This window comes from Oculina patagonica, chromosome 2, assembly GCF_052425735.1.
Source record: "Oculina patagonica isolate OP01 chromosome 2, crgOcupat, whole genome shotgun sequence".
In the NCBI taxonomy this organism is placed as follows: domain Eukaryota; kingdom Metazoa; phylum Cnidaria; class Anthozoa; order Scleractinia; family Oculinidae; genus Oculina; species Oculina patagonica.
This window is the reverse complement of record NC_135759.1, coordinates 25,665,764-25,692,949: the sequence shown is the minus strand read 5'-3', so window position 1 is coordinate 25,692,949 and position 27,186 is coordinate 25,665,764. Positions and strand designations below refer to the sequence as shown.

Genomic DNA, 27,186 nt, shown 5'->3' with positions numbered 1-27,186 from the left:
AGTACGTAACAAAGACATCTGAAAGAGTTTTTTAAGACTCTCTGGGCAACTACTACAGAACGCGCAGTGCTTGGACCAATACTCGCGCGTCACGCACGTTATATATTACATTTGCGCGCCGCCTACCTGTCTACAAACCGCTAAACGTTTCTCGTAAGTAATACTAACGATCAATTTGTAGCAAGTTTATAAACTTAAATCATTGGCAATTTTCTCTCGGCGCTCTCTTCTCTGCGCCAGACAGAAATGCAAGTTCCTTTGAAAATCGAGAAGTGAGGTGTAGGGACTGGACCGGAGAGTTTCAGATAACTTGCCATGTGCGATTTAATATTACTCAGGCAATTTTTTACCTTGTTCTCATACTGTTTCAAATACTTGTATACAACTAACTATAAACAAAGCAAATTTTTAAGGTAAAACTATCGATATATATTCGCTGTGTTTTTTATACTCTTTTGAATTTGTCACACGAAGAATCCTTGCCAGTTTGAATAAATGACGTCCTATCGCCTGGCTATTTTTAGGGGTAAGACCTGAAATGAAGAATGAGAGTCTTCATTAAATATTGAAGTAAGATTTTTAGTGAGAACTTACTAATTAGGACTGGTCCAATGTCAAAGGAAGTACAAGCGTATATACATTTTTTCTGATAAAAGCTATTTTCGTTGAAAACCTTTGATTTTTGTTGAACTGCTTTCAACAACTTACTTTCTTACGAAACTGAGATTGCTTACATCTATATTTACGCGTACAAAAAACAAATTTTATTTTTATTTGAAACTGCATGTGCTGAGTCTTTCCAAGGCACTTATTAAATCTTCCGTTGCCATTCTCCACTTGACAGTATAGATCAGAGAACCTATACTGCTACCTACCTAATGCAACACATCCGAGGAGGGAGTTGGGCGACTCCCTTATAAAAGCGACGTATGTGAACGTCTTACCTTTTAAGGGTTCAAATCATTCTCGTCCCCATAGCATTTTTGTTTCTCTTAGCAGGCTGGGCCTTGGCACGAGAAAACGAAGGGAGACACAGGATTTCCAGTCCTAGATTCTAGGACTTTCGGTCTTCACGTATGCAGTCATGATGTTTCAACCAGAATGTATGAGAGAGTTGTCACGTTTTTGACTCCCGTTTAAGAAAAAAAATTTTCAAACAGCCAATCAAAAAAATGCGAATAAATTCAAAAATCCTATGTCCCAGAGCCCTTCGTTTTCTCGTACCAAGACCCAGCCGGCTAAGAGAAACGAAAGGGTATGTGGACGAGAATGGGTTCACCACTTAGGTGTTTAAATCTTTTAAAGTCATTCCTGTTACTATAAAAAAATATACCATAGGAACGACTTGTCAGAATTGTTATCTCTTATAGTGGCGAAAATGAATTCCAGCCGTGCCCACAAAACGTAATTCTGAATACTTCTTTGCCCTTCTCTCTACTCACAGACATCTCTCCAGTGGTTTCTTACTTCGCCCGGAATCAGTGATGTCACAAAGGGCTTGTGACTCTGTTTGTGTCTCTTTATGGCATATTTTATTGTCGTACTCGGCGTCTTGACAATCATCATTCCGTGCCTCCATTTTGTTACAACTTCGTTGACCTCCTTCAATAGTAATATCAACAGCTCCACTGTCTTTCACGGCAGAGAAAATGTTGGCCGTTTCCATTTGTCCATTTTGTAGTTGGTCATTGAGCACGTTTGTTCCAGCCATATCACTAAATTCCCCGTGCATGTCACTGAGGGGGAGAAGCACAGCCAGACAGCATGAAAACGACCAGTGCGGATTTTTGCGCCACTCATTCAGATAGCGATATAGACACACTGCATATTGAACTGAAGGCAAACGAGAAAATGGAAATAATGAAGATGAATTGTTCAACAATGACACCAGCATGGGACAAAAAAAATTCAGTCCCCGACGGGAATCGGATCCCAGATACCGGTTGGGCGCTCTAACCAACTGAGCTACGAGAGACTAGAGTGAGCTGGGCCATGTTACTAGGAGCTGGTCGTGCATGCATAATGCATTACGATAGTCAGCTCTTTGTTTCTGAAACTCTGAGTTTTCACAATGCTTTAGTTACTATGAGATAAAGAGAGCGACTAACAATAGTCATAGGACTCTGAGTGACGCCCAATTTGGTCTCTAATTATGTATGAGTAGGCCTAATGGTTAGGGGCTGGACTCCGGATCGAGCAGTCCGGCTTCAATCCCTGGCCGGAAAAATTCGTTGATGGGTTCTTAGGCAAGGCACTTTACTCTCACAGTGCCCCTCTTTACCCGGGTGTAGAAAAATTTGGTACCTGGTAAATGCGTGATAAGGGATGGACCATTATTTTTTGGAGGGGGGGGGATGAAAAATATTGAAAAAATTGTTTGCAGAGCCTGGAAAGACAAAATTAATTGTTTGCAAAAACGATATGTATAACAAAAAATAGTAAGAATTTCGAAAAAAATTGTGTGCAGAGGTGCGTAAACTAAAAAAGAAGGTTGCAGAGGAAAAGTTTCATCCCCCCTCCAAGAAAATAATGGTCCGTCCCTAACAAATATGGTAGAACTGAGCAATTACCAAAACTTGAAAAAAATAAACCGAGAATTGTTTAGAATAATTGCTTTTAACCAATTATCTTGGTCATTTTCTTACCAACAACTAGGCCGATCACCAAAGTATTTCCTCCAAACACCAATATCTTGAATAAGATCGTATCCATCATGGCCTGATCACTTGAGGCTGCTATGTTCTCAGCGGGAATTCGACTCACAGCTCCTATACCAAGATTGACAACAGTTATGGCAAGCGACGTTGCCATCAATCTGTTATCCATCGCGTCTCCTATGGGACTGACGAAGGAAAATTGCATTCCATACATGCCGGCGATGACCCATGCCAAGCCAATGTAGGACCTGCTCTCTTGTCCCACAAGAATCAAGCCAGATGTAAGGATTACCTTACGAGTCATTTCGACCAGTTCCCAGTACCATGAACGAGGTTTGTAGTTTTCAAAAAGAAAACGCAATCCTGTGATCATTTCCGCGTTGGAACCTCGATCCTGCGATGTCTTAGCGTCTCTTGTGTCTACTATTAATCTTCTTTGTTTGAAAAGTACGATAAATGCAGCGGCAGGTAGAGCAATGATATAAAAAGCAGAAATATACGCCACGACGACCAGATGATTGTATTTCGGGACGTGACATTGTACGCTGTAATCTGCTTTCAGGTACTTCTCACAAATCTCTTCCTTTTCATCTCGGCAAAGCTTTTGACAGGCAAGTGGTATGACGCTGACTGTTTTTGAACACGTGCTCAGGTACGTCACGTACAGGAAGAAAAACAAATTCCGATACACAAGCTCTTTTGTCTTTGAGATTTTCCTTGACTTTTCCTCGTTGTCTAGGCCTCGTTTTCTTAGTAAAGTCACTTTTCGCAGGCTGTAAATGACACCAGAAAAGCCAATGATAGCAGCATTTATTGCCATCATAGCAAACAAGCTCCCAAAGGCATCAATGTGCAGTCCCGGAAAAAGACAGTGAAAGGGTGCTATGTGGAGCACATTCATTTGGAGAATTCCAGAATATTTGGCGATAGCTTCCAAAGAGTCTGGCCATTTTATGTACGAGAAAGCCTCCAGTAAACCATAAGTGACCTGATAAAAGCCAATTATGATCTTAAGTTTGGAAAAGAACGTGTCTATTGCCTGGTTATCTCCGTTCTTTGTTGTCTTTCGCTTGCTCGTCCACACCACAAATAAAATGATAACCAGTAGAACGGCTGCTATGATAGACAATTGTCCGACGATCCACTTCTTTGAGGGACATACTTTGCATACTTGAAATTGCTTATAGTATCCTGAGCTGCAAACTCCACAGAGTGGACCTTCGTACCCGTTGTTACACCTGGAGTCCAGTCCCCCGTTGCAAGACCGTTCCATTGGACACATGTGAGGCGTTGGCATCGGAAAAGGGTATTGTACGCTGAAAGCGTCTAAAGCTGGAGACGTTGCCAAAAGATTTTTTATAAATTTCCTGTAGCGATCTTTTTGTGTCTCGTTTCTCCATTTCCACCAATAACCAGCGTTCAAAGAAGCGTAATCATCTTGGCATTTCAGTCCACCTTGTCCACATTTGTAGCATTGCTCAAACATATGGGTTCGATAAAATCCTTTCAAGCATTTACAGCCACGGTATCCAGCAAAGAAATCAGTATCTGTACCTTAAGAAGAGTAAACAAAAAGAGCTGTGTTATTTTTAAAAGTTATCTTATTAACAAACTTTCAATTTCAATTCCATTTCCAAATGAAAAGGGACGATTCCCAAAACTCGAAACAGACAGACAGACAGACAGACAGACAGACAGACAGACAGACAGACAGACAATAGATATGCATGCATGCAGGCAGGCAGGTAGCCAGTCATCATCTTCTCGTTACCCTATTATACAACAACAAACGAATCATCGATTTTTTCGTTTATTCCGGTCAGAAAATGTCTAGGGGGAGGGGGAAGCCCTTCCCATGTTACGGGCCTTAGTCAACAACTATTTATGTCCTTATTTACGTCTACTACCTCGCAAGGGCCAACAAACAATGTAACAGCTGCACTCAGGTACACGTCGTGACTAGTTAAAGTGAGGTATAAATAGAATGCTAAAAAAAGTTGTTTCGTGCACGTGCGAAACTAGGTCATCGAGAATGCTAAATGTTACCGAATGGACAAGACTTGCAATCTTGTGCTTGAGTTCCTGGTGCTTTATCAAATGCAACAAATGAACCAGTTGGGCATTTTTGGCAGCTTGTGTTTACGTGGCCCAAAGTATCTGAGTAAAATCCTCCTGATAAAGGAAGCACATAGAAGTTATTTTCACTTTATTACACAAAACATAAAAATAGCTTTAGAAATTTGCATTATAGGAGACGTCGATGAAACCTTAAGAGAAAACACAGGGGTTAAAATATTAGGCTTTCTTGTTACAGTAGAAAAGCTAAATGAACACACTTAATACAAAATTAAAACAAGGATTATAGGGATGTTTACTCGACATTTTTTCATCTTGCCCAGCATAGCCTTAACACTTAAATGTAACAGCTCTCGTAAGCTTGTTATTCTACTGGTCCTCTAGTGTAGCAGTTGTTGTTGTTTTGGGGGATTCGGGAAGTTTTCCTTTTGTTTGTTTTACTGTTGTCTTGAAGGGTAGCCAGCGATTCATGTGTGATAAGGGAGAGTTGCTGCCCAACCCTTTTTTCCTGTGTACATCGTGATGCAAAAACTCGAAATAACGTTTCCCAGCTAGCCATATAAACTCTCTCTAAACTGGAAACATTTAATAATCCCCCTACTTCCAAGTCCCCACTTCCTTACATTCAACCGAGAGTCCCGCTTCTCCAATAAAAAGAAAGGTAACTCCAGCAACAAAGTATTTTTTCTTGGATATTATTGCGAGGTTGAAAGCAGTGCTCATGCTAACTGGCTTCACCTGCTTGGCATTGCTTCGTTATAAGAATAAAAGGCTTAGAAACAGATGAAAGGTCGCACATGACATGATATAAATGCACGACAAGGATAGAATTTTGGTTAAAATGATCTCACTACATTCGGGGTAAACATAATGTATCTTTTAGCTAGTTACACTACGCTTCTCTGGCTGGTTCAAGACTCCAAGAGACTTAACTATCGGTTAGGAAGTTGCATACCTGGAGGGCATGTAATGCATCCCTCACTTCCTTTGGAAGAAGAGTTGGAAAATGTTCCAAGTGGACATGGAAGTAACTTATAATGATTGGTGCGATTATCGAGTTGTCGACCGAATCCCGAAGCAGTGAGAGCAGAAACAAGGGCTTTATGCTGCGGATACTCAACAATCACCTCGATAGCATCGTCATCTGAATCGAGAGGATTCCTGGGGACACAAAAACTATATTCTCAGAATAGAAGAAGAGTTAAAATAGCTTAAGTCAACGTTTTTGTAGGATTGGAAACATGATAATAATCTACAAAATGTCACTGATGTAAAAAGTAAATCAAGTTCTGAAAATGCCAACAGTTTTTGTATGCGATAAGCGTTTTACCAATGAACAAATTGAGATCTCCCTGGGAAACGTTAGGACTACTGAACTAGAGCTATATAGATTTTAATTAAAAGCATTCGTCGAAGAGGTTCAGAGCCACCTTAAATACTTACGAGGTCAGAGCCATTGCGACAGAATTTTGTAGAAATTTGTGAGAAAAAAAAAATGTTTTGATGCTTTGAAAAGGTTTCAAAACATGTACAGAACCTTTTCCCTGGTAGTTTTAAGGTTAGTAGTAGCCTTAGTGGAAACACATAAGAAGTCTGAAGTTATTCACAACATTGAACTGAGTCATCGGACTTAAGCTTGAATCAAATGCCAATGACCATTAGTTCCTTATTCATTAAATGTACTGACACATATATTGTACAGTTCCCATCGACTGAGAAAAAGTGAAGTTTTCCGACCGTTCTATTTTTTATCACCCTGAAAAAATAAGAAACATAGTTCACGGTTAGTTGATGAGATCTTCTAGGAACGATTATATATCCAGGTGTATCTGGTACATCAGACGTTAACTGCCATTCAAAAGTTTTTTTCTCAGCTTCTATTTCACTGAAGTGACGCGTATTGGCAAGGGAAGCATTCCACAGCTGCAGATGAATGCTAGTCATCTCTTTCGGGTTTCCATCCTCGGAGACCCAGGGGCAGTTAGTGGGGGTGAGGGAAACGCGAAAATGCGGGTAAAAAATAGCGCGAAACTGCGGGCTAAAAAATTGCCATATAAAAGCTGGACTCCTGATTGGGCAGAAAAATATTTTGTATTCGCAGTTTCGCGCTATTTTTTACCCGCATTTTCGCGTTTCGCTCGCCCTCACTAACTGCCCTTGGGTCTCCGAGGATGTCGGATTTCATGCAACCTCATCATAGGTTTAGTTCAGGAGTTTAGTTGTAGTGGAAAGTTCCATAAACTTACACATCTTTTTACGGTTTCTGTAGCATTAAGCGACTAGGCGTATTGCTAATCCCCCCTGGATTGGATGCTAGTCCATCGCAGGTCGCAGGGCTACTCCCCCCCCCCCCCCCCCCCCCCACAGCAGTAAATTCGTCGGTACCCATTTATACATCTGGGTGGAGAGACACACTATGAGAGTGAAGTGTCTTCATAGGCGTACGGGCACCTTCGGACCTGGGAGGGCGGAGACCTTATTGCCCGAAAAAAAAAAATAATAACATGCATTGAAAGCTGAATAAAGAGGAATATAAAATGGACAACAAAACCAAACGTGCATTGAAATAGTCGTGTAAACCTTGCCTTCTTGCTTAAAGGAAACGATAGTTCTTAAATTAGTTTCGTGGCGTTGCCCGAAGGTGTCAATGCAATGAATCTATTCAGTTTGGAAATATTTTATTCATTCGCTCTAGTTCAACTAAACTTAAAGTATTTTGGGGGAGCCAATTTGTATTGTTTTTTCCCCACTTGAAAGTTACACAAAAGCGTGTGAAACATTCAAGGATGAATGGGTTAAAACCTTTCGTTGAAAGTTTTGAGTTAGCCCTGAGAACTTAATATTTGAGTCAAAAAGAGCAAAGCTGGATCCACCGCGAGCAAACGCTTAAGCTATGGAAAAGCTGATAGCGACTGAATCAAACTGAGGGGCCACGCTGAATTTGCGAGAAATCTCGAACATGATTATAGCAAATTGCGAGAGGAAACGAAAGCAAATGAAAGAGAAATTTGGACTTTTGAACCACAAAGTTTGCTTTATTTTCAATACTTTTTCTGTCGATGTAATTCATTTTGAACGTAATGTTGAGAATTGTCGGCTTATTTCAGTTCTATTTTTTTCTCCAGGCTTGTTGCCCGAATTCTAGGCATTTTGCCCGAAAAATTTCGGCACTGGGGGGGCTGCAGCCCCCCTCGCCCCCCCCCCCCCCCCCGCCTCGTACGCCTATGAGTGTCTTGCCCAAGAACACAACGAAGCGCCCTGACCAGGTCTCGAAACCGGGCCGTTCGATTTGGAGTCGAGCGAGCCTCCCATTGTTATTGTTAAATGGTAGGGTCTTTTTTTGAAAATGGGATGAAGGGTACAAGTAAAGGAAGATTAAATAAATCTGAGAAAAAAAAATCCATACAGGCGCACTTAATTGACTGCCTCGTCCATTTGCCCTGGAACATCGGATAAGCTCCGGCTGTATGGGCCACTTGGCTCGGACACAGACTTTTTACCATTTAACAATAGTTCAATATTAAAGGGAAGTTCTGAAGGGCTGCTGCTCCGTATGTGCAAAGGGCGAGCATGCTCGTCGTCTCCTTAGAATTGTAAATTGCGGATTTTGATCTCACTTAGCATTCGAAGAAATAAAAAACATGTTGGTGGTTTAGATCTAGCAAAAAATCTCTAACATATTCTACATGATAGATAAAAGAATTCAATGACATTGTCTATATCGTCATTTAAGTCACAAGAGCTTTAGTTTGTGAGTCTGTTGTGAGTTTAGGGGTAAAATAAAGCTTGAACCACGCCTTAAGGGAACTGATTAGATTTTCCGACGAGTATTCCTGTTAACATGAGGTCATATCCAATAGGTAAATATATTGTGCCCTGAGCATCATGAGATACAACTAGAGTTAATCCAGTATTTGATATAAATAAGATACACACAGCTGAGAATCCAGACCATTGAGGCCAGAAACAGACTCGACGCTCAGTGTCTTCAGCTTCGTACGTAGCAAATATCTGTCAAGGGCATGACAAATGTTACTTCAACACATCATACTTCATTGAAAAAACTTGTACGATACTACACCACGACCGCAATTGTATGGCTAGTAAGAAGGGAACTGTTTTCACAAGGTTTAACAAGCTATAAAAATACACAGTAGTTTTACGAAAGACTTACAAAATCAAATATGGCACTATCAAGTAAAACTGCACTAAGAAAAAGATGTTATCGACTTGGAAATGATAATACTTATTAACTTTTCTAAAAAAAATTCCAGATTACAAATTACAGTTTTAACTGGAACATAATGAGTCATGGATATTTTTGTAGTTAGAACTTACATTATCATATCTGAACGTCGAAAATTGAAAGCCTCCTTTTCTATTGACTTTATAGGATTATCCGATAACATACTTGAAGGATAACAGAAAAATTATAATCAGAAAAAGCAAGCATTCCATTCATCATTTAGGCCCCGTCCACACTGACCCGGGTAAATTTGATAATGGAGAAATTTGAAAACGCCGCGTAAAATGTTTTCCGTCCACATTAACCCGGGTAAATTTGAAAACGATACGCTTCATTAGTAAGTAAAAGTAAAGTCTTTATTTAACGAGGGTAGCACTAAAATAACATAAAAAATACTAACAAACCAGTGGCCCTCTAAAATGATTTACAATAAAATATAAAAATACACTATTTCACGCTCCAAGTCCAAACGCTCGGTTATTTCATATTTAACCTGACACGTCCCCAGACCCCAGACCCCCCCCCCCCCCCCCGTGAGGAAACGGTAGAACGAAATGGATGATCATGGCGTAAAGGAGGAAGAGGTTTCTTCCCATAATCCCGCGCGTCTTACAATTTTCTCATCAGAGACAAGAGGGACAAGTTAATTAGGTTAGTACCTCTCGAAAGCTTGCAATTCTTCTGGTCTTCTAGTATAACAGTTGCCACAGTTTTGGGGGGGAAGGGGGGCATAGTTCCTGTTACTAATCGTACCGAGCCATTCATGTGAGACCTTGCGAGAGCTGCTACCCGAATTGACAAGTCAGATATTTAAGTTTTTCTTGTACAATGGCAAAATAACACTATCACCAGCAGTGTATAAAACTTAAGTCAAAATTGGACTACATCGCTGGTCTGTAGCTAGAAATATTGCTCCTCTCCCTCGACTGGATGTTAGTCTATCGCAGGTTAGTCCATCGTCCCTCCCTAGCATTTAATCAGTTTTCCCCTATCAGTTCTCTGCGAGTTATTTTTACAACTGGCAAGGGAGGCGCATTATGACAGCAAAGGACTAGTTGCTCAAGAAGTGCCTTCCTCAATGACGCCAGTCAGCGCTTGTCCAACGTGCTAACCATTGTTCCAGTGCGCCTCCAGCGACCATATATGGCGGTATTTTGATAGTTTATATAGTTTATAGTTCACTGCAGCATTATACTTACATGGTCTGAAAAGAGTCAGAAATATAATAGAAGGCCCTGTATGGGATATTCTCCAATTGGTTCTCATGTAAAAAACTGGAAAAGAGATAATTTATTTTATAACACAATCGAACCTCTGTTAAGCAACCACTCGAAATGCGAAATCTATGTGGTCGCTTATGGGAGGCTGTCTCTTACAACCAGTCATACCACAAGGGGTCTAAATTTTGAGTCATAGTCTGCAGTCATTTTAGAGGGTTAATCTATACACAAATGTATCCGTAAACACGAAAACGCTTTATTCAAGAACACATATATTAGTAATTCAAATTAATTTCACTGTGTCCACTGCAATTTCCAAGTTGCAATACGGTATAAGCAGTGTCGCGATGAACTATTAATAGTTACTTGTGAACATCGGATATGACAAAATGTTCTCAAATGGCATGTATGAAAATGTTGTTAAATGGCGTATGAAACTACTGATAAAATAATGCTGTAGAATTTCTGTCCTATTGAAGTTTTACTACTTACGTACTTAATATAAAATACATCCTTAAAAATTCAACACAATTAGCGAAATTATCAAACTCGTGAGTGCATCAGCCTCAGATTTAATTCCAAGAATTCGTGGCTTGGAAAGTAGGAAATACGCATATTTAAAATACCTTAATGTATATGATTTCACAAATCGTGTTACAATACTTACACATATTGTAGCAAGATGGTCCTAGAAAATGTCTCGTTTGATAAAGAAGTTATCAAGTTATTCTGCAGAAACCTACCGAATAGTATTCAGTTATTTTTATTGCCATCAGTCGAAAGGGGCTTTGTAAGTGACTGGAATCTACATTTTAAGTCATGCCAAGACATTCCACGCAACAACGCAGTAACAGAAAAGTAGTGAATGTGCCTAGCCACTATTTGTTACATACTCACACAAATCGTAGCTCCTTCTTATAACCAAACAAATCCTTTGGTAAGTGTTGAAGTTTGTTGTAAGAAAGATCTCTGCAGATCAAAAATCTCACATTGGAATCATGATAGTCAACTTCACAAACTTACACACAATTTTTCGGCGTAATTACTGTCCACCAAGATTTCACCCACGTTTAATTCATCAGTTAAATTAAATAACCCTCCAACTCACCTTTTTTAAAACCGTTAAATCAAATCACATACATCCAGCTTAGTTAGCAATAAAGAATTTCCAAGGGCTTGTTATAGATGAAATTCAGCGGATTTCGAAAAAAAAAAACATGTCATTGATCACAAAGACATCACTGACTGACAAAGTCAGGTTTTATTAGATTATCGAACGAGTGAAGACTAAGAGAAATAGACAAGAAGTGTTGTTCTTATGGAGGAGTTTTATACAGCGTGTGCATTCGAAAAACACACTTTTTAACTAAGGATCAACATCAAAATTTTATCATGAGTCACGTACAGGTATGCTAGTTCATCTGTATGTTCAAATAATTCGACCGGAAGGCTTTTCAAACCACTTGCTGACAGTTCCCTGCGAAAAATTAAACCTTCTATTACAACTGACACAATCGAGAAAAGAAGGGGAAAACATTATTTTAAGCCTTTAGGATCAGGACCTGAGCAGAACTCTGCTAAAATGACATATTTTTGTTGGCTGTGACGTTTTATGACGTCATTAGAGCTGCCTTCTTGGATCCCCTTTTTTGGATTTAACCAGCAGGTCATGGATTATGAACTTCTGATTTAACGAAATAATAACGGAAATAATAAATTACGCAAATTGATACAAATTCAAGCCAAAATGCTTATGGAATGTTAAATTTATCAAATCATACAATTTTGTTTAACAAACTGGAAAAATTAAGAAATATGTCAAAAATGAAGGGTTTTGAAAAGACCTGATTATGACGTTGCCGTGGCGACGTCAAAATTTTTTCAAGGAATGAATGAACAGCTATTAAAAGTTACCGCATCATAGAATAAATCTTCGTTTCAAAATTACGAAAAAAAAAACTCAAGTGGGGGGGGGGGGTTGGAGGCGGTGGTTTCCCCCCTTGTACGTCCGAGGATTATTAAATCACAAAGTGCTGCCAGTTAGAATCAAAAATATTCCCGTTCAAGCGCGATTGGTCAAAACGTAAAGCGTGAAGCGATATCAAATTACTGTATCACGCGAAAAGTTTACCAACTCGCGATGATCAAGTTGCACATTTGCTGATTATAGGGAAGTTGCAAATAACTGATCTTTATCATTTGCGCCACACACGTACAGTTGGATTATACTCGAGTAAGAACTAGTGTGCAATAATTTCCCGGTGAGGTTTTGAATGTTTGTTGAAGACAGAAAGCTGCAACAGAAGAGGAAAATAAAATAATAAGATTTAACATTACATGTCAACTGATATAAGACTGGCATTTGGGCACAAAAGAGGCTGGGAAATGCATATGAGAATTGGGCAAACTTTGGCTGGAAAATGGGATTTAAACCTCCCGCCCCTTCTAAAGTAACCACTCTAGCACTCTAAAAAGTGTTCCCGATTAGTAGGCCCTATGGCCAGCTAGAAGACTGACCAGACACAAATAAAGTTGTTATTATTATTATTGTCTTGTGACTTGCTAGACCAAGAGGAGAGTTGATTTCACTGGCATCACATGTACACAAACTTCTCTTAAAGATGATGGCTCTGTAATTTCAAACGAAGATACAGTGCATACATACAGACGACTGCAAGAATTAGGCCTACTCTGCGACCCAAAATCGCCTAAAGTCGCCCAAAGTCGCTCTAAGTCGCTTTAAATAGTATAGATATTTTCTGTAACAATGCTTTATGGTGTACCATGATGATTCCCATGTACATGTATACCACAACTGTACTTAAGTCGGTCACCTAAAATTGCCTAAAAGGTCACCTAAAATTGCCTAAAGTCGCTCAAAATCGCCTAAAGTCGCCCCGAATCGCCTTAACTCGCCCAAAATCGCCCGTAATTTTGGACAAAATAACCTAAAATCGCCTAAAGTCGCCTTAAGTCGCTCAAAGTTACGGCGACTTTGGGTCCCAGAGTAGGCCTAGGAATTGCAGTTGTGTGATGCGGGCCTACCTTGCCTCTTACTTACAGATATTTTAGTCGATTAAGCTGGATAAACGCTTCATCGTGAATATTTGTTAAAGGGTTTGAAGACAAATCCCTATGCAAAAAAATCAAATAATACAAGAAAGCCATCAACATTGTTACAAACGAAAATAAATTGCAAAGTTCCTTATTGAAAAAGGCGGTTTCTTATTTCAGCTATTATTCTTATTCTAGCTTATTCCACCAGAAACTAAGGCTGCTGGCCGGATACTGGCCATCGATCGAGCTTCAAAAATTGATAAATAATTTTATAGCACCTTGGCAAAAGATGAGGGAAATACCGTTAAGGCTCTATCCCGGGGACTGATTTCTTTTTAAGAAATATTTAAGAGGAGGGCTTATCATATATCAGTTGTCGTAATGATAACACGTTTTCACAAAACAACAATAATGGTGGATGAATACCTTTAAAGGCGTTAAGTTGCAATATTTCCTTGTTTATAAATTTTTATGGGTAAACATCTTAGAAAGGGAGGCGTTAATTTAAAACGGGAGGACTTAAAAGAGAGAGGGGATTAATAGAGTTTTAACGGTAATGCATTCAGTGCTCTTTTTTACTCACATTTTTTTTAGAAAATTCCTAGCAAAACCGTGGTATGGAAACAGTCCTTCACCAAGAAATGTAATGGCGTTTGCTGCCAAATACCTGGGGAAAAATCATAAACAACTTCGTTTACTTTTCAAGCAGACGTCTTGATTTTAGTGTTCTCCAGTTTATGATTAGGCTAAGATGCAATGTAAGCAATGGTTATCATTTAATATCGTGGTATAGGTGTACTGTTCTTCACTTACAGCTCCAAAAGATTTGGTAGGCTGGTAAACACTCCATAAGGTAAAAATGTAATGCTGTTTGAAGTCAAATTCCTGTACAAATGTTTCATCCAATAACTGACACATTCTTAGATAAAGCAAGTTAGAGATTTTTAAAAATATATATATTTCAAATAAACAAGTGCATAAGTTGATGCTAAGGGTGGATTTATTTGTATAGCCGTCGCATTTGCCCTTTGGAACTTTTTATTGTTTTGTAGCGCGAAAGCAATAAAAAATTTCAACGGGCAGATGCGACGGCTTTACGCGTATTACGCCCAAAATACGCCCGAAAACGCCCAATTTTTTCCTCATTCGTAACCTTCTTTGTTTATTTTTCGGTTTATTACGACTTTTTTGGCGTTTTTACTCAATAAGAAACAATCATTTGAAGGTTTCCATTAATATGAAAATAAGTGTTTTTTTAGCCAGTAAAACGACTTAAAATATTGTGGCATAATTAGAAACCTTGTCAGGGAAGAAAGTAGGTCCGCTAAAAAAATATTCCTGTGATACTTACAGAAATTGTAACCATTTAACACAACAAAACAAGTCCCTTGATAAGTACTGAATATTGTTGTAAGAAAGATCTCTGCAGTTTAAAACAAAATCACGATTTAGTATTGAATTAATTGACGGGGTGAAAAGGAATGTTGAGCGGGTGGGAGGGGGGGCGGGAAGGGGTTGAGGTTTAGATCCCACTTCCCAGTCCAAATTTTGCTCAAATCTCATTTCCCAGCCTATTTTTGCCCAAATGCCCAGCCACATTATCGGTTTTTTTTTGTGATTCCAAGCTCCAGTGACCCAAATCCCATTTCCTCAGTCAAGAAAAAGCCAAATCCCAATACTTGTGGGTTCCCATTTACCCCGTCAACCCCCTCAGTGATGTATGGCACAAAAGCAACACATGGCTCTCTGTACTTTGATTACACTTTAGTCTGTTGGGTATGGAAGGTCTTTCCCTCGGGTTAGAAGGTTAAAATTTCATTGACAACTGTAACAAACTCACACAAAATAACTTATTATGCAAAAAACTGAACCAATTTTAACTCTGATGAAGGTAACAGAGAGTTACCGGAAATTCAGTTTTAAACGTTTTTACCAACTTTTTTGAACCGATTTAATGATCAGATACAAACCAAATTTTATTATGTCAAACACTGATCGCCCTAATAACAAACTCGCACAAGAGTCTGACTTACAGGTATATTAGACCGTTTGTACGAAGAAATAACGTAACAGACAGAGTTTGAAGATTGTTTGAAGAAAGATCCCTATGGAAAAAGAAACACATATAAGTCTCAAGCTTTTTAATCGCCAAATACAAGAAAACGTCCATCACTGTTAAGATAAATTAAACGGCAAGTGAATGAACGAACGAACGAATGCAAGCGAATGAACGAACGAACGAATGCAAGCGAATGAACGAACGAACGAATGCAAGCGAATGAATGAATGAATGAATGAATGAATGAATGAATGAATGAATGAATGAATGAATGAATGAATGAATGAATGAATGAATGAATGAATACGTAAATAAATATGAAGGATATTCGTGTAATGAAGATGTAAAATTACTTGCATGTAATTCGCGGACTTTAACAATGGACATTGCTCTAGCATACTCAGAAAAGCATTACTAAGGTTGTTTGATTTATCTCAAAAAATTGATCACTTAAAGGAGCTACGTCACAACACATTTTGAAAAAAGTGGCAAAGTGTTTCAAAATTGTCGTTCGAAATTTGTCTTAATCTTTATCAGTCGGAACCATTTTTGGTTATTTTCACCTTTTTATTACTTCTTTGTTGTTTTTCTACGTTGGAAAACTATTATTTTGAGGTTTCCTGATTTGAAAGGAATCTGAAAAATGACTTAATATACCGTGACCTTGCTCCTTTAATGAGATCATTAATGATATATTTAAAAGTTCGAGCATACAGATGATATAAGAGGAAAAGGCTTGAAAACGAATCTGCGGTAAGGTTTTGAATATTGTTCGAAGCCAGGCTCCTGTGAAATATAAGGAAAATTGAATAAAATAAGGACGGCAAGAAATAGTTAAAGTAACTGATACTCATTTGAAAAAAAGTTAACAAATACTCATATTGAGTATATTGATACTCAATATGAGTTAAGCATATGTTACTACTAGAGCACGCCTCAATCTATTTTTGCCACAAATCGTATAAATAAATGGCTGTTTCCTTATTTATGAATGGTGTTTATGAATGGAGTGAAATCGATAAAGATTAAATCTGTTGGCGGATGGTCAGTAGGATGAGCTTTTCAATGTAAGATGGTCTGGTTTTAGACCTGCCTTGACAATTTCCTGGTGTTACGTTATAATACAAGACCGTCTGGCTCACAGTCTATCCATGAGTCGGCAGTATAAATGGGTACCGTCAAATTTTTGGAGCAGCCTTAAAGAATGTTGGGACATAACCTGCAATGATTGATCGACCATCTTCTAAAGGGGGAGGAGACTACCAAGGCGCGCTTTTAAGATGGGCGGGGGGACTTGATAACGGTATTTCACTAACACATTTCACTCACAGCCAGTGTAGATTTGTCAGGTTGGCAAACAGGCCTTTAGGAATGAAACCTATAGAATTTGCAGACAGATTGCTACGAAAGAAAGTCGCTCAATAAGTAGCGTGACAATTATAAGCACTTTCTTAGATTCATTTAATTGGAAAAGCATTTTTAATTTAACTAGTTTTCCAGCTAAATACTCTTTAAATTATCCCTTCTTTCCTTATTCGTTCTTTAATTCCTTAATTCAAAATCCAATTAATTTGACAGTAGCAGGGAAGGAAAAAAGGTTAGGCTGATTCGCTTCGGCTGTAAAGTTTGAATATGTCATATTTTCATGTTTTACCAACTATATCTGGTAAATTAAAGGGCGTGTCGTTTTGCGGTTTTTTAATTCCCTTTTATGTAATTAGAGAGTGATACAGTAAAGAATTAGTAACTGTTGTTTTCTTTCTCTAGAATGGCAAGCCCAGGAGGAGTCTCGTCTAAACGGGACAGGAATGCTCGTTGTCTCGCTTATGGTTGTAAACTACGGATATGGTCTCACTCAGGGTGTTCAGAAAAGAAAGGCAACCTTTTAGCCGTCAAGGTCTCGTTTAGGGTTGAAATCTGAAAATCAAATTATACTGAATTGGCGCTCTATACCGATCAGGCATGAAAATAGTATCTTATAGGAATCGGAAAAAAAAACTTGAACCACGCCCAGATTGATTATCCCTGTCCCTTTTCCTACAGGAGTCCCCACTGGATGCAATGCAAGTTCTTAATTTGTTTCACTTACAGTTTTTTCAGATCTATTAGTGTGGAAAAGACTCCGTCAGGAAAAAATGTAATGGCGTTTGAAGATAAATCGCTGTGTAAAGAAACCACCCAAATACAAAACATGATAATTATCAGAAAATACTTTCTGTCATTATCCGAGTACATCAATGAAATGCTCACAAAAGAATTCCATATACTTGAAAAATAATAAAAAAAACCTTTTCCAATACTCATTAGGCAATTTTAAGTTTTCTTTTATAAATTGGCAATTTGTGACAGAAAATTAAAAGGCCAAATTTTACAAAGGGGTACACAGTTTGCCTTCGTATTGGAAACGTTCAATCAATGAGACCCAGATAGCAATGTTTTTGCACAAAACCAGCTAAAACCTACCCATCCTTGCTTAACTTAAAAATTGTCGCCGCATTGGACAATTAAGGCAGGAGTTTTGTGTATCCCATTAAAACTGTTGATTTTTTGCCGAGTTGTAGATGTGCTGCTTTTCACTTACAGTATTTCTAGATTTGTTAGGTTAGCAAAAACTTCCTCGGGTAGAAATGTAATGGAGTTTGACGATAGATACCTGCATATTGCATACAAATGTTATAAGGTTACATTAGTTTTATCCTGCGAGCAGGCTTACGTTTGGGATTGCACGACGCGCTAGTGGCGAAGCCGCGAGATCGCTTTCGCCCCTGCAGGATCCTCGCCTGGTCGCTTCAGCCGACTCGTTCTCGAGGCTTGTGGTGCATTTCCAAAGGTGAGCCAGCTAGCAGGCTACATTAGACCTTGAGGTAAGTCCATAACTTCTTGCATGGGCTTGATTGAACTCTCACGAGTGAACCAGACGGGGTTTGTCGCTCCGTCCAGTAAGGGTCTTAGAGATCTTTGTCCCTTAAATGAACTTTATATTTCTGATTCAATGATCTTTACTTGTGATAGCTCCTAAAGATTTGTGATATTCGCAAACACTCCGTCAGATAAAAATGTGACAGTGTGTGAAGACAAATACCTGAAAAAGGTATCGTCAAATATAGAGCAACACGATAACAATCAGATAAACCTTTTAAAACGACATAATTAAACTTTTAACATGACAATATTGAACAATTTTAGATTGTGATTTACTTTTATGGGGTATATTGCATGCAATGACATAACGATACCTATGCAATGACGGTAGTGTCATCAGTGCAAGTAATGGGGTAGAAAAGAGCAGGACAAATTGATTGGCTTTTCAATAAATTAATCGATTAAAGGCTAAAATTGATTGATTGATTGATTGATTGATTAGTGTTGGTTGGGGTGGGTGCGTTAGCTGGTTGGTTGGTCAGTTAGGCAGTTTGTTGGGTGGCTATAACTAGAAATCAGATTTTTTTGCTTTTAGCTAAATTAAAAGTAGTAGTCGTAAAATAAAATACGAGAAAAAAGCACAGTGGAAGAAAAGAAAATGAAATGTCAGATAATCTTACAGTTTTTCTGTAGTCGTTGGAGCACATTTGATAATGTTGAAGGGTGACATGGAATTCCTGCACGAAAGAGTGTTTCCCCAAGAAACGCCCGATTCATGAGAACACTGAGATCCACAAGCTAGAAAGAGGAGACAGAAAGTGAGAAAGAAAGAAAGGAAGGAAGGAAAGAAAGAAAGAAAGAAAGAAAGAAAGAAAGAAAGAAAGAAAGAAAGAAAGAAAGACAACCTGAAGAAATCCCAGCAGACCTAGTCCTTGAGTCCACAAAATGTCTTACCTGTGAAAACAACAGAGAACTCTTTCCTATCAGTCCCATATTTGCTTGTGGCCACACAGCTGTAGTTTCCTTCCTCGTGTAGTCGAATTGATGCAGTGTTTGTTGTATTTACCAGCACTGTTGAGTTCCTTATCAGCGCTGTGTATATGGGAGGGATCCCAGTGGCTGAACATGGCAGACGTTGGTTCGGTAATGCCCGCACTACACCATCTAGTGGCTGTACCCTCGGTGCAGCTAATGAAGTAACAGTTGAAATTATTGAACAGATAGACCCTTTTTTGTCGCACAATGCTTCTTTCAGGACTGTTGCTTGACATTGGCAATGGCGTGACAATTTGTAATGGTCCTCAAGAAGACTAACCATACATTGTATTTTTTTAATAGAGAGGTAACAGTGCTTGAACCCAGGAGTATCAGTAGTTCGTTAATTTGACTAACAATAGACGGATCGAAACTGACCATGGCCAGTTACTGTTTACAAACTTTGCCAATCACCTGACATCGATGCTAAACAGTCAATCAGCTTCAACGGACCGGACTTATAACATCATCGTTTGACAACAACTTATCACGGCTGAAGATGACTTCCGCTCAGGTTGTCGAAACGTCAGTCACCAAAAGCCTGCAGTTCTTTTCGGAATTACTCCCACTCGGACGATCGCACTATGCGAACTATAGACAACATTAAAAAAAATTGTTAAAAAGAAAAACTTGCAACCCATGAACCAGACGTGAACTGGCATGAGTCAAAATTTGGCAAGAAGATCAGTGACCCAGTTGACTTCGACTTTGACTTCATTAGGTATTGACCTCAACTATGCGTCTATAACTGACTTAAACGCAGGGGGCAAGATGAAAACCATTTTAATGAAAAGCTTTTTCCCAATAAGCCTTGCTGATACTATACAATATCAAACAATGATTATACTTACATAATGGAACAGCAGAGAAAAATATTAAAAATCCTTTTCCTGAGTTAGTATAGGGGGCTGTGTAAAATAATAGCCACAGATAGTCTTCTGCTACAATAAAGCTTTCTCCAGTCTTCTGCCCACAATAAGTACCAATTATGTGACCGTCCTCATTGCTTATCTCCAAATAGTCATAGCTACAGAAAAAAGAAAATAACCTTGTGTTGCACCTGCTGTAAAAATCACAGTCAATTCTTGACAAGGTTAAGCACGTAACTTTTCACTACTATTGGAGCGCAGTGGCGATGAAAAAAAGTAAGCGGTTCTACCAGTTCTACTTAGCTGTGGATACTCCTATTCTCGGCATGACTGCGCAGACCACAGTTCGTGTACAACATTGTATTGGGAGCTCAAGGGTATCATTGTTTTTAATTTCTCTTGGGACAGCAAGGGAAATTGAATACAATGCAAAATTTTGAAGGGACAACAAAGAGTTTTATGATATTTTTGAAAATGGCCTATAAAAGAATCTTGAAATCGTTAAATTGTAGTTTTAATTGTAACGTTATTTACGTACTTGCATGACTCACGATACTTGACTATGTCCAAATCATGAAAGTGTAATTTCATCGCCATGCCACGTGGAACAGAAATAGAATAAACACACTCCATACTTGGTGGGTATAAACTTGGATATTCAGGACTATGCACTGCATTATCCTGCCCTGAACCAATATCTATAGAAGCAGAAGTAAACCTCTGATATTATATATGACATAAATCAGCGAAAATGATAGTTTTAATGCTATCTAATGCTTGCAGTAGTTTTAGTGATATCGTTATTAAGAAAAACTAAATACAGGAGACGGAACATGTTATTGAGTGGTTGAGTCATACGGCAACCGCTCTATCCCCAGTTTCCGGCGTATTCGTCTATTTTCTCGCAGATTTTAGTTCAAGTAATTGGTTTTCCCTTGCCACTCTCCATGTTTGCCCCTGCTTAATTTTTATACAATTTCATATTTGGTAGTATTAGGAGTTTTTTTTCGCTTACTTCGTACACTTATTCTGATAGGGGATAGGGGTAGGCTTAAATTTTAAATTCATCTTAAACGGGGAAACTCGCATACGAAAGTGACAGGGAAGGATTTTAAACCTAAGAGGTGCCAATTTCTGATAGGTTATAATGTTATAAATTCACCAAATTGCCACGATGCCCGGTATGATAAGGAAGTCACACAAAAAAGTGTGTATTGCGCTCAATCGTGCGGAATATTGTTTAATTTTGGCTAAGTATCAGGCGATATTCCGCGCGATTTCGCGGAATAACTGTTAAATACTCGTCCAAAACAAAAGAGGTTATGTCACATACACGGCTCGTTTTTAGCACGATGAATAAAAGTCCCAAAAACATTCCACAATACGAATGAAGTCTAACAAATGCAACACTCTAACCGGTGTTCGTGTTGCCTCGGACACAATAAGTAACCTTTCAACTAGCTATCAAACTATTATTAAACTACATTTTGATTTTACTTACATAAAATGGGCATAAAAAGTAATTTGTATCCTCTTCTTTGCACACTACCGTCTGAGTGAAATGTTATTAACATGGAGCCTCCTGATACAATAATCTTATGCCCAGTCTTTTGACCACAATGAGTACTGACTGTGTTCCTGTCATTGTTGGTAATCTTTAAATAATCATTGCTGCAAATAAAAATAAATCACCCTCCACTGTAATACACAATGCGGAAACAATAACCACACAATATCTGCCATGTTGTTTATATACATATCTGAGGTGGATTATTTCTTAGAAATTTTTCGTAGCCATGATAGTTTTTTGCTAAGTTTAAGGCAATTTCTAAGCTTCTATGTTTTGTGGCGGTTATGGATCGAGATTCTTACACAGAATTTTTTTTGCGTCGCAATGAAGCCATATTTTTTAGCCTGCCTCCCTTAAATCCCCCACCTCCAATACCCCCATAAAAAATGAACGGTCCCTAAAGCTGTATATGACCGCCAAAATGCAAATTATACCGACATGCGGACTTCCGGGGGGGGGGGGGGGGGAAGCAAACATTAATAATACAATCAGTGGCTTGTCACAGTAGTTAAGCAAATTATGGAATATTGGTCTAATTTTAATTTAGTAGAATTCTAAAAGTACAATAGGGCAATTTCCAATTGAGTGTCGTAAAACAAAAACCAAAGTAATAACTCTGGCCAATCACAAAGGACACACACAATCCAGTGAACCAATCAAAACTCGAAGCAAATTCATGTAGCTGGCACGAAGCGCGGGAATAACGTGCGCGAGCGAGTCACGATTGGTTTTGGTTTTACTCCTGATTGGCTGAGAAAGTGGCGCGAGAGTTTTAAGCCAATCACTAAGCGTAGTAATGCAAAACCAAAGCAAACGCAATTTACTTTCGACACTGAAGTGAAAACCACTCTATTTTAAGTTTAGTTTAATAAGTTTTAATTGTCATCAATTTCGGGGGGGGGGGGGGGGCGCCGTTTAGGATTACGAAAGGAGGGGCCAGGGTACTTACCCGCATGATGGATGATCTTGCACGTCGAAATCAAAAAAGACAACTTTCAGTGCACCACGGAATGGAATTTGAACCAAATATCTACAGTCGATATTGCTCGGGTAGTTGTTTGGATATCCAGGACTTTTTAAAGTTTCACCTTGCACTAACCCTTGCACAAAACCTTCCACGAAACCACACTCTGTTGAAGCAAAAGTACATTCCGAAATTCTCAGTTCTTTGGTAATGTGTAAAACTAGAGTGCGTACACTTTGAGTTAGCAAATTGTAAGAGCCTACGAATGTTAATGAGAGGCGTGGTGGGGTATCTTTCCGTGTTGGCCTAATGGTTAGCGCGCTGGACCCCGGATTGAGAAGTCTGGGTTCGAGTCCTGGCCAGGCCGGGGCCACTGGGTTGCCTACCCCAACCCAAAAATGGGTACCCGCAGAAGAGTACATAATGGATTACGTACTTCTGGTACCGGCGAAGTTTCGGGTGCAAGGGACTAGCATCCTATCAAGGAAGGAGAAGAAATTTTGCCACGCAGACCTTACCTTTACCTATATGTACATTGAATTGAGGAGCTAAAACTCAATTTTACAACTACGACTTGAACTAGTTCTGTGAAGTGCACAAAAAATGAACAGACTAATGGTACAGATGGTATCTCGCCCCCCTTCAACAAGCCTTATTTCTCATATCAATTAGCCCTGTGACGCGCACGATTGAAAACAATTCTTTTTCACGTGACGTCATTAAAATTCTAAAACCCAGAATCGCAAGACCCCTGAGCTTTTATCCTTCACTGGCTATTATACGTCTTTAATATACATCTGGTTGAAGGTTTAAGCTCGAAAGCATTCGCCGTCTTTAAGATAGGGCATTTTGAATTTCGGAAGTTTCACGCCACACAAGATCAAAGAGCACCTACCGAGTCGATGTTCATAAATAAATATTTTAAATCCTCGTACATAACGATCTTTACGGTCGTCTGTGTGAAACGTTATCAATGCGTGGTCTCCTGTTAAAATAACGCTCTGCGTAGTCCACAAACCGCAGTAAGTACCAACTGTGTGACCGCTTCCATTGGTGATCTTTAAATAATCCCAGCTAAAAACAAAAAATATATATATATATATATATATGTCTGGATTTATCAAAACCTGGTCAATGAAAAGTGACGTCAGTATTCTTGAACATGTACGTTACTGTGCGAAATGGCTTAAAACGCAACATGAAAGGAAAAAAATGAACAACAGCGCTGAAAGGTAGAGAAGAGAGACGAGAAGAAGAAAAAGAGACTGGCATTCCCTTTAGTTTTTATATCGTCGAGTTTGGAAATAGTTTTTGGCGAGAAAAAACGCGTTTACAGCGATTTGCGCTTAAAACGGTGAAAATTTCATTAACCTGGTTTTGATAAATCCAGACACATATACTTGATAAACAATGCTTTCGGGTGGCAAACTGATTTTACATTAGCTTTTATATAAGTAGGTAAGTGTGTACTCTACATAAAGAAAAAACTTAAAAATTTTGAATTAACAATTTCATCCCACGTCTTGATGCGCTAAATGTATAAGACAGGCCAAAAATTTCCAATTACACTTTTTCTTACTATACATACCTGCATGAAAAATGCCTTGCCAAGAAAAAATCATGAAAGACAATTTCCAGTGTCGTATTAGGTGGAATAGGAATCGAGTAATTACAATCCATATTGTTTGGATAAAAGTCTGGATATCCAGGGCTTGTCAGAGTATTATTTACCACTGAACCGCATTCCCAAGTGCCTGTAAAATGAAATTTTTGATCTAAATTTCGTTTTTATGCATCAAGTAAGTAAGGCGGCCATGTTGGAGCCCCTTCGCACGGAATCCGACATGGCGTTTCCATACTGTACTCTCTAAATTTGTGTGGAACATTTTGACGGATAACTCGAGTATGGAATACCGTACAGTACTGGGACTTGGACACGTAGACTATCTAGTAATTTTCTACAACCTGTAATATTCTTGATTTTTTTGACTCAATAGCTTTGGATTTATTTTTTTAGCAGCGCGTGACAGTGAAAACCAGAAATATGCCTTCTTCCTGACAAGTAAGAATATTAAAAACCTCATAGTTTTCCGTAAATAGCTGGAAAACATACTTTGGCTGTTGATCGAAACAGTTGAAACAGTCATCAAGGCAAACTTACCAGAGCCGGCGTTACCACAGTAACGAAGATCGCAGAAAGGCGGCTTCTGTAACTCGTACACATAAAAGTCGCTACAGTTCTTCACTTTAATGTTGTTACTCCAAAAACAGCAGTTGTCCCACCAGTGATAACAGACTTTACGAGTCACCACACCTTCGGCGACTGTCGGGTGAGCACCAGAAAGCCACCCTGGAGAGCTAGTACCGCAGCGATTTGTGTCAACACATTTGTCCGGTATCTGATCCCCGGCAGCCCCTTGGAAACGGTACCATCCCGGTGTTAGGTCCAGCTGATCGCATCTTTTATTGTCCTGTAATACGTTTCCTTGAGCCCGGTCTGCTTCACTGAGGGTTTTGTAATTGTGACATTCATCCACTTAAGGAAGAAAACATAGCACTCCGCAGTTAGTTAAAATGAGAAAGATGCAACGTTCATCATGTCACGGGCGTGGAACAAAGAAAAAATCTGAGTCCCTGACAGGAATCGAACCCATAATTGTTTGTTAACATATAGCCCAGTGCAAAGTAATATTGTCTGAAGTCTGAAGTCTGAAGCCCCATGACCTCCCAAACACTAAGCAGGCGCTCTATACACTGAGCTACGGAAAGACTCACGGTGAGCAAGAACATTTGCTTGGTCAGCAATGTCGATAGCGTACTGCAGTGTATGGTGATAAATAAAGAGAGATGATAAAAGATGTAATGTTCATTAATTATGTCCCACGCTCGTGACTTATGGAAACAAAAAACAAGAGGTGAATCTCGCTTTTTTTCGCATATTTGAAAGAGAAGTGGTTTTTAGCAAAGACATTTGTTCATAGCATAGGAATATACGTTATGTTTAAATCATTATATTTTAAAAACTGTTTTCCTTATTGGATTTTATTCTTATAGCTTCCAAAACGCCCAGATCAGATAAAATGAATTATTTTTTTGGTTAAGTATACTGCTACTCAAGGCGCTGGATAAGATTGGGAAAATTTTATTTTTGCCATTCTGAAACTCAAAAGCAAAAAAAGCGAGTCTCATTTTTAATCTAAAAATATATCAGTACCTACCTTGTGAAGCGAAGGTGTGATTCTTTTCAATCCACATCAAAACGAATAGTAACAAAAACATTTTCATTGTGCAGTAATATTTTTTCTCGTTAATATTAATAGCACAGATGATTTGCTCTTTACCATGAAGTCATCATCATCCTAAAACGAATGAAGACAAATTGGAGCAAAAAGCTTTTAAAAGTCACGCTAAAAAGCACTAACAAAAGGCTGGAGATACTTCCACTTTCGGGTGGGAATAAGTCGACCTCTAGCACTACGAAAGGATGTCTGGTACATAAACGCGTACTTTCTCTTTCAAGCAGTTTGTGACGGATTTGTCCACTGTTTTGCCGAATTGTTGGAATTTGTGTAGATCAGAGATTATGTAGATCAGAACAGATGGCTTCAACAGCATTTCAAATTAAAGCAAATGTACCTCTCCGATTGTAGCTTTTATTCTTGGTTTCGCACAAGAGGGTAGTAAGGCTGCGACGCCGCAGCACAAGCCGACGAGTCTACCGAAGTTCGAAATTGTGCGTAATAACCTCAGTTTTTTTTATCACATCAGCAACATCTGTTAGGAAGGTATCTCCAATGAAGAACACCGTCTATGAAGGAAAGACCTCTCAAACCCTCAACTTAAAATACTCAGATTTGCACGCTCTTATAACGTTACTCATCGTAACTACTTCAAGAGTTGATATTTTGTATCACCGTTCTTAACGCATCTGCCTTGTAAGTCCCGTTCCCTTGGTCTGGAACCAACTCTGGCTGCTGGAACTACTAGCTTCAAAAGTAGATTATTTTACGCCCGGTGCGAATGTTTTTCTGATCATGTTCTTTAGGCGAATTTCGGCCCAAATATGTCTCCACCTATTTCACGCGGGCCTTTTCTAACTGGCCCTAACCGATATATCCCTCCATAATTTTCCAAGCACGAGAATTCAACCCCCTAAAACGCAATTGTTTTCGCCCTTCCAGAAACGTCCATAGTACATATACATGTAGTCAGGCCGATTTGAAAAAGAAATATGGGCCTCCGATTTCTCTGCCTCATAAAGTAATTCGTGTCTTTGAAGTCATTCACAATGATCACCAACAAAACTGAACTGAAAACAAACCATGTGAAAAAAAGAATCGAAGCTGTGATTTTGATCGTCGCAGGTGTGTCAGTGAAAAAAGTCTCATTCCTTTTGGTCAATTTTTCTTTGAAATATGTGATAGTGCATGAATGATAGAATGCCTCAGCTAATATTCACGCCACCTTAGATTATTCAAAGAAAGAAGTAGTAAAAGAAGAAAGCAATCAAATTTGAACAAGATATAATACCTCAAGGATGGCTGTTTTTGCGGCCGTATGCTCGCCTTGCG

The 27,186-nt window shown here is 38.9% G+C and overlaps 1 protein-coding gene and 1 long non-coding RNA gene across 2 annotated transcripts in view; both read right to left on the bottom strand.

Annotated features, from left to right (window-relative positions):
* Positions 1-27,186, bottom strand: part of LOC144643800 (uncharacterized) — a 73,012-nt gene that overhangs the window by 39,594 nt on the left and 6,232 nt on the right. The window lies entirely within an intron of this gene.
* LOC144643772 (uncharacterized) lies at positions 422-27,186 on the bottom strand. The gene is made up of 33 exons (XM_078503117.1): positions 27,146-27,186; positions 25,834-25,974; positions 24,777-25,151; positions 24,204-24,369; positions 23,511-23,689; positions 22,601-22,781; positions 21,583-21,752; positions 20,620-20,779; positions 20,064-20,239; positions 19,132-19,365; positions 18,858-18,975; positions 17,897-17,968; positions 17,405-17,476; positions 16,645-16,716; positions 16,030-16,101; positions 15,290-15,361; positions 14,608-14,679; positions 14,070-14,141; positions 13,840-13,923; positions 13,261-13,332; positions 12,416-12,493; positions 11,605-11,676; positions 11,097-11,168; positions 10,867-10,938; positions 10,179-10,253; positions 9,072-9,143; positions 8,670-8,744; positions 6,421-6,489; positions 5,689-5,894; positions 4,704-4,829; positions 2,646-4,211; positions 1,443-1,833; positions 422-533 (listed from the first exon to the last, which is right to left on the bottom strand). The coding sequence occupies exons 2-33, from the start codon at positions 25,898-25,900 to the stop codon at positions 521-523; spliced, it is 5,373 nt and encodes a 1,790-aa protein (XP_078359243.1). The 5' UTR covers positions 25,901-25,974; positions 27,146-27,186; the 3' UTR covers positions 422-520.